General features: G+C 37.6%; 3 protein-coding genes and 2 non-coding genes across 5 annotated transcripts; 2 read left to right on the forward strand and 3 right to left on the reverse strand.

The window, feature by feature from the left end:
• Nucleotides 1–22: 22 nt before the first annotated feature.
• Nucleotides 23–2,568, reverse strand: LOC17900051 (glyoxylate/succinic semialdehyde reductase 2, chloroplastic). Its single transcript, XM_023789045.1, has 12 exons — nucleotides 2,316–2,568; nucleotides 2,075–2,156; nucleotides 1,874–1,939; nucleotides 1,666–1,741; nucleotides 1,525–1,580; nucleotides 1,253–1,337; nucleotides 1,107–1,167; nucleotides 896–948; nucleotides 737–807; nucleotides 580–652; nucleotides 401–505; nucleotides 23–311 (listed from the first exon to the last, which is right to left on the reverse strand). The coding sequence occupies exons 1-12, from the start codon at nucleotides 2,551–2,553 to the stop codon at nucleotides 147–149; spliced, it is 1,131 nt and encodes a 376-aa protein (XP_023644813.1). The 5' UTR covers nucleotides 2,554–2,568; the 3' UTR covers nucleotides 23–146.
• A 164-nt stretch (nucleotides 2,569–2,732) lies between these two features.
• Nucleotides 2,733–5,073, reverse strand: LOC17897038. The gene is made up of 6 exons (XM_023789048.1): nucleotides 4,402–5,073; nucleotides 3,994–4,046; nucleotides 3,712–3,799; nucleotides 3,527–3,625; nucleotides 3,165–3,292; nucleotides 2,733–2,987 (listed from the first exon to the last, which is right to left on the reverse strand). The coding sequence occupies exons 1-6, from the start codon at nucleotides 5,014–5,016 to the stop codon at nucleotides 2,951–2,953; spliced, it is 1,020 nt and encodes a 339-aa protein (XP_023644816.1). The 5' UTR covers nucleotides 5,017–5,073; the 3' UTR covers nucleotides 2,733–2,950.
• Nucleotides 5,074–6,118: 1,045 nt separating this feature from the next.
• On the forward strand, nucleotides 6,119–6,190 carry TRNAD-GUC. Its single transcript has one exon. It is a non-coding gene; the product is annotated as a tRNA-Asp (tRNA).
• A 55-nt stretch (nucleotides 6,191–6,245) lies between these two features.
• On the reverse strand, nucleotides 6,246–6,319 carry TRNAV-AAC. The gene has a single exon. It is a non-coding gene; the product is annotated as a tRNA-Val (tRNA).
• Nucleotides 6,320–6,386: 67 nt separating this feature from the next.
• Nucleotides 6,387–12,839, forward strand: LOC17896754 (general transcription factor 3C polypeptide 3). The gene is made up of 18 exons (XM_006306673.2): nucleotides 6,387–6,481; nucleotides 6,751–7,050; nucleotides 7,368–7,455; nucleotides 7,773–7,880; nucleotides 8,123–8,307; nucleotides 8,650–8,845; nucleotides 8,991–9,248; nucleotides 9,594–9,734; nucleotides 9,826–9,907; nucleotides 10,201–10,314; nucleotides 10,584–10,729; nucleotides 10,932–11,017; nucleotides 11,112–11,229; nucleotides 11,446–11,490; nucleotides 11,637–11,763; nucleotides 11,861–11,975; nucleotides 12,062–12,252; nucleotides 12,343–12,839. The coding sequence occupies exons 2-18, from the start codon at nucleotides 6,752–6,754 to the stop codon at nucleotides 12,720–12,722; spliced, it is 2,679 nt and encodes an 892-aa protein (XP_006306735.1). The 5' UTR covers nucleotides 6,387–6,481; nucleotide 6,751; the 3' UTR covers nucleotides 12,723–12,839.
• Nucleotides 12,840–12,887: the final 48 nt, after the last annotated feature.

Here is a 12,887-nt window from a genome sequence, read left to right on the forward strand (position 1 = left end):
GTCGCCTTGTCAACAACATAAGGAGATCAAAGGTTGACTTGTGTTTGACACTTTTAACTGGTTCAATTTCAATAGACTGTCTTTGTAAAGATGAAAACTTTCATACAATTATGAAACTCTCTTTCACACATTGAACAAATCTTTAGTTAAGCCTCTCTGGATTTTGCAGCTTTTAGTGCTTCAATAACCGCAGAGAAATCTTCATCGCTCAATCCATAAGATTTTGCAACCTTATAGAGCTCGTTTGCAGCAGCTGCAATCGGAGTAGATTGAGATACAGATTCCGCTAGTCCAAGTGCAAGTCTCATATCCTATACGTGCATGGAAATCATAAACGGTCTCAGCAAACTAGAGAGTTTTTGTGAGGATCTAAACAAGTAAACAACCCAGGTACACAAACCTTCTGCTGATGTTTTAATGGGAAAGCCGTTGGGTACACTGACTTGATCATAGAAGGACCTTTTAGCGAGTACATTGGCGCATTGATAGCTCCCTGTGAGACAACCTGCATGGTTTTTTCCCAGGGTTTACAATGGAATTTGGGAAGAAAATCTCAGGTAAGTAATGGTGTTTAATTACCTCGACCAGTACATTTGGATCGAGTCCAACTTTCTGGCTTAGAAGTATTCCCTCCGCGAATGATGCCATCATACTGCATGAGTATGAGAGGAGAGATCAGGAGAAGAATCTGGGATTTGCCAAGAAATTAAGCCATATATAGATGGTCAAATGATACCTTCCCATGATCATGTTGACGACAAGTTTCATTGCTGCTCCATTACCAACTTCACCCAAATAGAATCTTGACTGGATCATATAATGCAAACTAGTAATGAAAATGGTTTATTTACAGAAGAAAAAAGAACTGAAAGCAAAACACAGGCAAAAGACATACCTTTCCCATGATGTCTAAGTAAGGAGACGCTTTTTCGTATAACAGCTTGTCACCTGAAATATTAAGTGGCAGATACCCTTCAATTTTCTTTTCATTCAACCATGTTATATGACACAGGCAAGTCCCCCGTGAAACAAAAAAATCTGATACGAATAATAATGATATATTATTTGTGTACACACAGCGAGGAGTAAGTAAAGCTATTACTAACCTGCAGTGAGGAATATCAACTGCCCATCTTCCGCTGGCTTTTTGGAACCGGAAACTGGTGCCTGTCAATATCATTAGAGATGAATGAAGTCACCTGATATGCTACAACTTGAATTGGTGATTCCAAACATCGATAAGAATCTTTACCTCCAAAAACAATGCGCCGGTGTCTTTTATTTGTTTGCTGATTAGCATCGATGAGGCAGCATCAACGGTTGAGACATCAACATACCTGCATTAGCAGACAAGTCCCATTTTTACAATAAAGTATGGGACAAATTACTAGATTGATTTCAAGAAGAAAAAGAAAAAGAATGACTGCGAACTCTGCGGTAGTTACATGAGAAAATACAGATATCTTGTAACAATTCAACACAACCACGTTAAATCGAACATAGATCTCATGAAGGAGTAGGTACCCTTTTCCTGAACTAATTCCAAATACGGCTCCATTCTTTCCACAGGCAACATCAATCTGACGGAATGCGAAACACAAGTTCTATTTAAATATGGAGTGAAAGAAGCAGAAGAGAAGCAAACAAAAGTGAAGACATACGCACTGCACTTTCAGGATCAGCAAGCATAGCAAACGTGAGATCACAAGTTGCAGTCACTTCTTCAGGAGAAGACTTGTACCTAGGAAACAAGAGAAACTTTCACCATCAGAAGTTTTGCCTTTAACAGTTTAAATTAGCAGCAAAACCTCAGTTGGAATAAATCATTAATCAGTCAATTGTCAATCTTTGAAAGAAGCATTGAAACTCTTACTTCGCTCCTAATCCAACGAGTGGATCACATTTGCTCTTAGTTCGATTCCATACAGTCACATCACACCTAACAACCAGCCCCAGGAGTGGTACGCATCATCATTCATCAATACATCAAGAAGAGGTAAAGTAGCAAAATTGATTTGAATTATACAGTCAACATATAAGATAAATTTATCCCAAAGTCAAAAACTTCAGTTACCCAGCTTTGATGAGGTTTTGAGCCATTGGAGAACCCATGATTCCCATACCAAGAAACCCAATGCTAACAGTTCCAAGTTCATCTGGGTGTCATACAAACAATAATTCCACAGATAAGAGACTACCCAAAAAGGGATAAACAGATAATGGTCATTTCGTAGATTTAAACACAATTCATAATTCAGGACAAGAGTGCATGTGGAAATTGGGCAGGCAACAGTTGTATGAAAGCAAGAAATTACCTTTGGTAGATTGGAGGGAAGAGTAAACCCTATAAGAGAGAGAAAATAGAGGTTTTGAGAGCAAGGGGGAAATGGGTTTTGGTCTAAATCGAAGAGGGATACGAGGGCAGAAGATGGAGCACAAAGCCATGGCTCTTGAAGATGAGATAATGAAACCAAAGGCTTGGCCATTGGCAAGTGTTCTACTTGTAGTAACACTGTGGCCGATATTCTCACATTTCGAGGCCGAAGTTGACATTTTTTTTTTTCTTTTTTCTTTTGTCTTTATGGATTGGAAACAAAATTCACTGGGCCAGTGGGTGAGTGGCCAGTCCAATGCCTTCGGTTTAAATCTAATTTCGGAACGGAGATAATCTACGGGTCGGTTAAGGTGCATTTAACCTTTAAAAGAGATGAAGGAAATGTAAGAGATGCACGTTTGGACTTGGTTCAATCCATATTAACCGAATTAATTTGATTCAAACCGAACCCACAAAAATCGATTTGAAAACCGGGTATGTGAAAATCATTGTGTCTGAGGACTTTACACCTATGGAGGAAGCTGGTTTTGTCTCTCTATACACAGCACCAAAAAGGAGAGAACATAAAGGCTTCAGTTTCCCTGTTGAACTCACGGCAGTTACAATCCCACCAAATCATGTTCTGCAAGTTCGCAGTCTTCCATTTTTATGCCTGAGAACAACCACAAGTGTGGAGGGCAAGATGGTTGGAGAAGTTGAGCAATATGTCGTAAGAAAAACATCAAAGTTTCGAGATCTTAAGAAAACGATCCTGATTATGAGTTTATTCGCTTATGGAGCAGGTAATCTAGATTTACTAATAAGCTTGAGCAGAGAGAGAGATGCTGACCAAAAGGAGTCTTTCTTCTCCTGTTCCAATAGCTCTTCGAAGGAGATGTCTGAAAACTCATCATCTGGATTGTCTAACTCTGTACTTGATTTGTCTTTGAGTTCCATGGAGGCGCTTATTTCAAGAACCTACAGTATCAGAAAGAGTATTCATGGCTATGACTATAGTTGAGCAAAAAGGAAACCAAAAATATCAAGAAAACTCTCAATCATGCTAACAGAATCCAATACATGAAATGCACATATAAGACTCTACTGGTTTAGCAGACATCAACAAGAATCAGAAACATTGTCGAATAGATTTTGAGGTATCGGACACATACGCCACAATCTACAAAAACAAGTGACTGAGTTTGGTTTAACCTTTTTGTATGCAGGTGAAAGTTTTAGCTGTTGCTGGAGCCAATTATATACAAGTGCATCTTCTTCTACTCTTTTTTGTTCCATCTCCAGCTTATAGATCTGATGACACACAAACATTACAATTTACTTTAAAACCAACAGACTGGAAAAGAAAAGGAAAAAAACAGATGGGTATTGATGATCACCTGTTGACGAAGTCGGTCAAAGGATGATCTATCCGCCTTGAAGAGAAGGGCTTTTGTTATCGAAAACTTGCGCTTGATTACTTGTGACCTACCATAGTGACAAGCAGGCTTAAATCAGCGTCACTGAAGAAGAAAAGACCCAGACAAGCAACAAAAATCGGAATCTATGACAAAGCATTGAGCACGAAGCAGCTATTAGTTATTCCTGTGTCCTCAAAACGTAGGAAGAACAAAGAAAATGGATCAGAATGATATAATTCAATAATGATAGTGTTAACTTACTTGTGTTGTAGTTCATTTTTGGCTTCTATCAAACAATTAGCAAACTCCCCAACCTGCAAAAGAGTATCATTATCTAAAAACTCAACTGGGATGGAACATTGTAGTAATAATCCAAAGGCTAGACTGAAGTAAATCATTCTGTTATATCACAAGGAAGCAAGCTGATGGTAGAGAGTACTAAAATCCCCAACTCAAAAGTCCTTTTGTTCATCAACTGAGTTAGTATAGGATAAAGAACAAACACCACAGAGGCTATAAGATGTTGATTGAAGCCTATAGCTTAAGGAAATCACAAACACAGGCTAAGTAGACAATAACACATTTTGACTTCGATTTAAGTTTTCAAATAAACGAGCAGTTTGTATTTGCAGTAGTAGATATAAGCTAAGGTAAGAAGAAGAAGCTGACCTGAGCTAGAGTCAATCCTTTGGCAGTATTGCATATGACGAGCTGATCGTACTGCTGCTTAATCTTCCTCTGCGTAGCACTGCTCGTCGAGGTAAAAGGGTACAAACAAACAAACTCCGGTTTGGTATCCGGAATCGAAATCGAGCGAGACATGGTATCTCTCTCGCCAGCCTGCTTTTCGGCGCCGGGTTCATCTTTGTCTCCCCCTTTTAGCTCTGGTTTCTTCTTCTTAACTCGCTTCCTCTTCTTTTTCTTCTTCGCAGACACTCCTTCATCTTCCTCCCAGTCCGATTCATCCTTCTTATCGGAGAGCAGTAACTCGTACAGACGCGAATTCGTCAAATGGGTCGAGCCATCATCTTCGCGGGTCTGGTACTGGGCTACGTCCGAAATCTCGCAAGGATTCGATTCTGGTTCGAGTTCAGCTTCTGATTCGGATATGAGTTTCTGTCCATACAGAGCAGCTCTGCGGAGAGAAGCTTTGTGAAGAAAGAAGATGGCGGAGACGAATGAGAGGAGAGAAAACGTTAGTAGAGAGAAGATGAGAAAGGAATACATGAGGGGGTTTAGTGAAGATGCTGTCATTTTGATTTGTGTGAAATAAGGAGCCGCCATTAACGTGCTTCGTACATCACAGAGGAAATAGAGAGAGAGAGAGAGGAAGGAAAAAAAAAAAAAGAGATAAAGAGAAAGCGACGACGAAATGCTTTTCTTAGTATAATAAACGTGAAAATTCCATAAAAGTTCCCCATCTAATTTTAATTTGGAAGTTTAATACCCAATGTTATTTGGTTGGAAACAAAATGCATGGTTTATTAATTTGTTGTCTATTAATACATCAAGTATATAAAAATTGTCGAATCGAAGAAACCGCTTAACAAACGGTAATCGGATTGACGGAATCACTAAACCGGGGTTAATGGAATTACACTAAACTTAGGGTTTATCGATCCCAATTCGATTTGGGATAATAGCAAAAGACAATGCAGTCTTTGGATAACCCCAAATTACCCGTGAGTTTAGGGATTAGTAATTTCGTCAACCTCGGTTTAGTGATTCCATCAATCCGATTAAACGGTTTATTCGATTTGACAATTTGTATATACTTAATGTATTAATAGACCAAAATTTAATAAACCATGCATTTTAGTTCCAATCAAATAACATTGGGTATTAAACTTCCAAATTAAAATTAGATGGGGAATTTTTATGGAAAAATTTTAAATATCTTGGTCTTTCATTTTTATTCTCTTTTTATTTGCATTAATTTTAGAGATTTTAAATTAGCAATGTAATCTATGAGATTATTATAGTTGTAGTTGAAATGGTTTGAATAGATAGACTCTTTTTTCTGTTATGATAATACTAATTATATATATATATAGTTACTTTCAGTAATGTCTGGTTTTACTTCTTCTTCTTTATTGTAAAACCATCTGGTTTTAACTTCTAGACAATGCATTTAAATGGTGTGAGTAATTTACTTTTGATTTTCTTTGACTTGTTAAACTATTAATAATGTAATTTAATACAAAATCCTCTTTGAAAATTAGTCAATAGTTTTGTATTAGCAAATTAGTAATGTTACAACTTACAAGACAGAGCATATGTAAATACGTTTTGACTTTTGAATACGTATGTTTTAGAAGAGCACAAATTTTAGAGTATCTGTTGCAAAATTGAACATCAGTTATGTATCTCCATAGCTAACAACAGAGTCGTTGTAGTATAGTGGTAAGTATTCCCGCCTGTCACGCGGGTGACCCGGGTTCGATCCCCGGCAGCGGCGATTATTTTTGTTAAGGAACTTAAACTATTTTTTAATAACAATACAAAATTAGTAATGGCTTCGCCCGGGTTCGAACCGGAGACCTTCAGTGTGTTAGACTGACGTGATAACCAGCTACACCACGAAACCTTTTTGCCTTGCTTATCAACAAAGTTCTATAGACCGTATATAACTAAAAGGTGTCTACACAATGATTTGATCTCAGGATATCGTATTCTCTCTAACACCGCCGCGACTAGTCACGTTCCCGACGGCGAAGAACTCCAGTTCGACGAGCTCCTTGTCTTCCAGGTAAACAATTTCTTCGGGTATTCATGATCCCATAAACAAATTAGGGATTTCGATATCCTATTTAATAGTTGAGTAGGCTAAGACCCCTAGGCAGCTTCCATGTCAGTGCGTCAGCATCTCCGTGGCAGTTTTGTAGCTTCCAGTAGATATCATCTCGATTTGTTTTGATTCCTTGTTTGGGATGTTTTTTTTTTAGAAGATAGTGAAGTTTGAGAAAAGTAAAGTCCTAAAGAAAGTTTTTGATTTGTTTATTCTTCTCTTATTGAAAGGATGGAAAATAAAGGAAAGGGTGTGGTGGGAGGAGATGAGGGAAACTTGTTTTCTCAGTTAGAAGAAGGTCCAAGAAATATGGGGTGTGAAGAGGAAGTACTTGGTGTTGATTGTAGTGATGATGAAGACGTGAACAGTGATGAAGAAGGTCTGGTAGATGATGATGATGATGATGATGGAGATGATTCAGAAGAAGGGGATGAATTTGAAGCTGGAGGTGAAATTCCTAGTACATTTGAACGACTTGAGTATGAAGCTCTGGCTGAGAGGAGACGCAAAGCACTTGCTGATTCTCAACGGTTAGTTTCTCTCTATCTTTTTTTCTTTTGAGTACAATGTTTCAATGATTCTGAGACTGTGCAATTCAATGAAGCAATTTTTTAAGATTCTCTCAATGTGTTTTGGTTACGTAACTTTCTTGCGTGAGGATCCCTCAGATTCAAAAAGCACTTGTTGGTAAACTCGAAGTGCAAATATGCATACCCATTAGTTTTATCCTGCTTTATAATTACCAACATTCTTCGAATATCCCCTTTAGATAGATTTGTTGGTCAAGTACTTCCCTTGCGTTACTCTACATTCTTTTGAGCTGGTTATTTGTTTGTAAATGTGACAGTGATGCTGTTAACATCTCGAATAGCACCTCGGGCGTGGAGGGATTCATGGAATTTGTATCTTCTGGTCGCCGACGAAAATCCAGGAAGGTGTGTATTTTCTAGATAGCTAATATATATATGCTATATTCACACGTTAACTTACATTACATTGTCTTTTAAATCTGTCTCTTGCAGCAATAGCTATTACCATTTGTCTATTATTAGGCATTAGTTCTAAAACAGCACTTGAGGTGCATTTTTTTTTCTCTAACCACAATGAAAGAGAAGCACGAGTTTCCCTTGTATATTCTCCCGTGCTACACTCCAACGAAATTATAGGATAGGTCAAAATGTATTCATATCGAGCTGGCAATACGACATATCCTGTCACTTCTTTTTAAATAATTCTTTCTATCCTTATGCAGCATAGAAAAAAGGGTAGAAGAGTTGGGTCAAGGAAAGGAGTTGCACCTGACATTTTAAAGAGGTTTAGGGAGGCTCTATTTCTTCATGCACATGGTCATGACAGTGAGGTAAACTAGGTGAAGTGTATATGTTCTGTTGGTATCATGCTTATCGAGAGAACACTGAGGCTAAAGAACACACTTCATAATTTCCTGAATGAATAATTTGTTCCTTCTCTTCCACAGTAATAGTATGGTTTGATTATTAAATATTTGAAACACTGCGTTTTCCTAAATAGTATTTGTGCACGTATATCTGTCTTTGATGTATAGGGACTGACCCAGATTTATGTGGGTTTACTTTCTTCCAGGCATTACCTATTTTATTAGAAGTTATTAAGCAAGCACCAACCTTCGATGTAGCATATTATTACCTTTCACGTGTTTCGGAGCAACTTGGTAGGACTGAATCATCTTCTACGGAAGCATTAAAGATTGCTGCAAATATCAAAGGTCCAAAATCCCCTTTTTGGAAGTTACTTTATGAGAGGTTCAAGTAAGTTCTCTCTGTTTAATCCAGTCTTCATTTGCATCATCTTGCACAGCAGAAATGCCAAACGTGAATTATTTTTCTGCTACTACTATATGCTTGTCAATAATGGCTATCTAGATGTCAGCATAATTCTTTGACAGTAGGACCTACTCAAAGATTGTAGGGCTTACAAATGATGAAATGAACATTTTTAGTCTAGTTGCTGATATGAATCCTTAGGGAAGATGAGTAGAAGGAAGAGAAGGATACAGATAAAAAGTGGTTGGGGGAGGGAACCTATTTTTGTTTTCTGTCTAGAATCTTTTTTATTTTGGCAAGCTAAGTAGCAAAAATTATTGATATCAGGGAACAAGAGAACATGTCTGCAGCAAGGAGTTATGCGTCCAAAGCAATACAAGCTGATCCCGACGATATCCCTTTGAAATATGAATATGCAGACCTCTGCCTAAATGCTGGAAAATGTAGAGAAGCTGCCGAAACCTATGAGCAAATATTTCGGCGGTGTCCTGATAGAGTTGAAGCACTCAAGTGGGGTACGGAGGTATGTGCTGAATGACTTAAAATTTATTCTCATTTTTAATCCATGTGATGTGGTTTCTGTTGCCAGAAAACAAAAACAAAAACAAAAACAAAAACAGCTGGTTTGACCAATTTTATGAACTTTTATTCATATTTGGTCTTTTCAGTATTTTCTTAAATCCGGTGAGGGTGAACGAGCAGCGAGCATCTTAGAGGATCATATCAAATCCCATGCCTCTGAAGTGGGGCACGATATCTTGGATTTACTGGCTTCTGTTTTCATGCAAATTAATGCGCATGATAGAGCTCTTAAGTATATTCACGATGTGCGCCAGATTTACAATGTAGGAAAAGAACTATCTTCCAGCTTGAAAATAAGACAAGCCATCTGTCATGTTCACCTTGAAGAAATGGAGCATGCAGAGGTTTGTATATTTATAATTATAAAACTGCTACTCGTTTATTTCAGTGATTGCTATAAAGCTATATCCTCTTTTATTTCTTGTAATAGATCTATAAGCCATCTCATTTTCCCCAAATTTTGTGTGTTTCTGGAACCCATATCTTCTGCTTTTAATGACCCGGAGTTGCAATCCTTGTTTGTTTGAAACCTGAGGATTGACAACAAACAAAAAAAAGAGAGAGAGAGGATGAGGACTCATAATAATCTTTGCAATGTTTGATTTCGTACCTGCCTATAAATATTTTTTTGTTGCTGTCAGATGTTGTGTACCTATTCTTGTGAATGATGCTGCTTCCCTGATCTGCAGATTGTGTTAAGCATTCTACCACAGGAGGCTGTATCTGAACATCCAGAGCTCATCACCGATTTGGCTGATGAGCTAACAAACATTGGGAAATTTCACTCTGCTCTCAAATACTATTTAGAAGCAATCAGTGAATCTGTGAATGTAAGGCAATCACCAATTCTGCTCCATTGTTTCCTCTCTTCCAACTTTTGCTTCACCCTTTGGATAACTCGTATTGTGGTTTTCCTTGTAGAATGGCTATTTATTTGTGAAAATTGCTCGTTCTTATATGTCATTGGCAGAACGTGAACAGGCCATTGTTTTCTATTATAAAGGTACTTTCATATTTTCATTGAATAAGAGGTTGATTTAGTTTTTGTGTAATGTGTTTTCTAAAATGAAAGAGCTCGTAGATACTTATATTATATCTTTAGCCCTCTCTTTTCAAGTGTAGAAACAATTTCACAGTGTTCTGTCAATAGTTAATTGCATGGGATGTTCTGAGGTTTCAAAACTCAAATCTTTTTATGATTTTCTATATCTTGCAAATTGAAATGGTATTGTCTATAGTCTTCTCGGTTTCTCATTAGTTTCTATTCGATTTGTTGCTGACTGAAATATTCTTCAGCTCTGAATGAACTCAAGGATACGGTTGATGCTCGCATAACTCTGGCTTCACTCCTCCTGGAAAATGGCAAACGGGATGAAGCTATATTAGTGCTTTCTCCTCCGGAAAATCCAGGTCAGTAGAGAAAATTGTAGTCTCTTTTCTGCCTGTATTGTCTGAGCGAGTGTATATCTTACCTAAGATTTGGTCCTCATGGTACAGTACTTCATTAAACAGCTTCTGCAGCTTTGATGCGAAATTTTTCAATAAAATAATGATTGTGTTACTTTTACTGTGTCGAATATTTCCTCAAATGTTAGTTATGTTATTTGCATCCAATTGTGTTCCTGTGTTGGACCATCTGTTATAAGATTGCTAATTATGGTTATTTTCTCTAAGCGTAGATCCTGATACCGCTAAACCGAAGGCATGGTGGAAAAACAGAAAGATCAGGATGAATCTTTGTCAGATATATCATTCAGAAGGAATGCTTGAGGACTTCGCCAATACAGCACTGCAGTTGGTTCTTAAGTGGGTGTGGCGGCGGACGGTAATATCCCTATATCTAAGTGTTTTGGGATGCATTCTCATATAACAAATGCAAACGAAATTTTGAACATAACTACGGCTTCTTGAAGAAGAGCTACTTGGATCCACCTGAACATTTAGCATTTTGTCAGGGTTTTTTCTTAAAAAGTTATTTTGTATTCTGGACTTACTTTGTATTTGCATTCGCCTGATGTAAAACTTAGGTTAAGGGGAAAAGAAAACGATTGGTTCTTTCAGAACATCAAAGAAACAAAAAACGCCGACGTCCTAGAGATCCTCAATCTTCCCAGTAAGTATAACATATATCCACCATAATCTTTTAAGCCTTGTCATTCCTGTCTGCACATTATTATTAACATTTCTGATGGAACATGTTGAGCAAGGTTGAGAGGCGGACCGAAAAAGTGGCGCAAAATCAGGGCAACATTAAATGAAACAAGAAGAATTAGAGAACGAGCTGCTATTAAAGCTCATAACGAAGATATCTGCAGTGAATCTGAGGTAACTATCAATGTGCATACAATTTCACCTTCCCATGTTGCCTGATAAAAGCTTGTACCAGAAGACTTTTGTGTTTCAAGTTACATATTGTGGGTGACAGCCTTGACTGTTTTGTAATTGGTTTATACCATTATATTGCCGATTTTGACCTCTTTGTTTGAAATATAAAATACGTTTGTCTTTTAACTGGGCTTATACTTTGACTTTTGAACTCAGGAAGAAGCTATCAAGGATGAAGAGTATCACCGTCTTTTCGTTGATGTAATTAACTGTTCTCTTTTACAATTATTTAGTATATTAAATGTCGTTGCTTTTACATACTTTTATTCTTGCTTATGACCGTATAGCTTTCTTGATATCATCCTGCTTTATGTTTTTCTTGACTCCTAAAGTTACATGTCTTGTAGTTGTGCAAAGCATTGGCATCCCTGCAAAGATACTGGGAAGCTCTGGAGATAGTTAATCTCGCTCGGAGATTGGATGCTAAAATGCTGCCTGTTGAGAAAAAAAAGGAGCTTCAGTCACTTGGAGCTAGTGATTACCTAACACAATCTTGATAAATCATGTCTTTTAGATCTTACAGCTGGGTTAACCTGTCTCTAACACCCCTTTCTTCTTTTAATATTTACAGAAATATCATGTGATACAATGGATCCAAAGCAGTGGTTTGACTGTGTAAGATCTGTCATCCAGCAACATCCATATCGTTTGAATGCCTGGAACTGCTATTACAGAGTCATTTCAAGGTAGAGAGCGGCTTTTCACTTGGAAAGTAATGTGAGCATATTTTGTTTACGACTTTACTGTATGAATATCATATTATTGTGTGCAGATTAGGGAAAAGAGCATCAACTGAAGCTAAGTTCATGCATCATCTAAGGAGTAAGTACAGAGATTGTGTACCGCCCATTCTAATTGCTGGTCATCACTTCACCGTGACAAGCCGACATCAAGATGCTGCAAGAGAATACCTTGAAGCATATAAACTTATGCCTGATAGTCCTTTAATTAACCTCTGTGTGGGTAAGTGTATATTCATATTTTTCTCTTTGACTTTTCTAAAATTTCCAAAATTAGCTAAATTAAAGGTTACCTCTCTTTGGTACTTTTCAGGAGCTGCTTTAATCAACTTAGCCCTTGGTTTTCGACTCAAAAACCGACATGAGTGTCTAGCTCAAGGCTTTGCATTTCTGTACAACAATCTCAGAATCTGCAGTAACAGTCAGGAGGCATTGTATAACGTTGCTCGAGCGTATCAGCACGTAGGACTAGTGACTCTTGCAGCTTCATACTACGAGAAGGTTTTAGCGATTTGTGAGAAAGAATACCCAATGCCGAAACTTCCTAACGAGGATCCGAATGTTGCAGAAGAGAGGAAGCCTGTGAACTGTGACCTACGCAAAGAAGCTGCACACAATCTGCATTTGATCTATAAGCACAGTGGAGCGTTTGATCTCGCGAGGCAAGTTTTGAAGGATCACTGCACTTTCTGAGTCTCGTTATCATTGCCTTTTTTTTTTCTTCAAACAAAGATAAATCATAGGAATCAAACTGATATATACATCTTTGTTTCCAACTGATTTAAAGAGAAAAAAGTTTGTTTTCACTGAGTTTCTTTGGCTCACAAAACTTGATCTGAATATTGCACTTCGACGATC

Source organism: Capsella rubella, unplaced genomic scaffold (genome assembly GCF_000375325.1).
Source record: "Capsella rubella cultivar Monte Gargano unplaced genomic scaffold, Caprub1_0 scaffold_1, whole genome shotgun sequence".
Classification (NCBI taxonomy): Eukaryota; Viridiplantae; Streptophyta; class Magnoliopsida; order Brassicales; family Brassicaceae; genus Capsella; species Capsella rubella.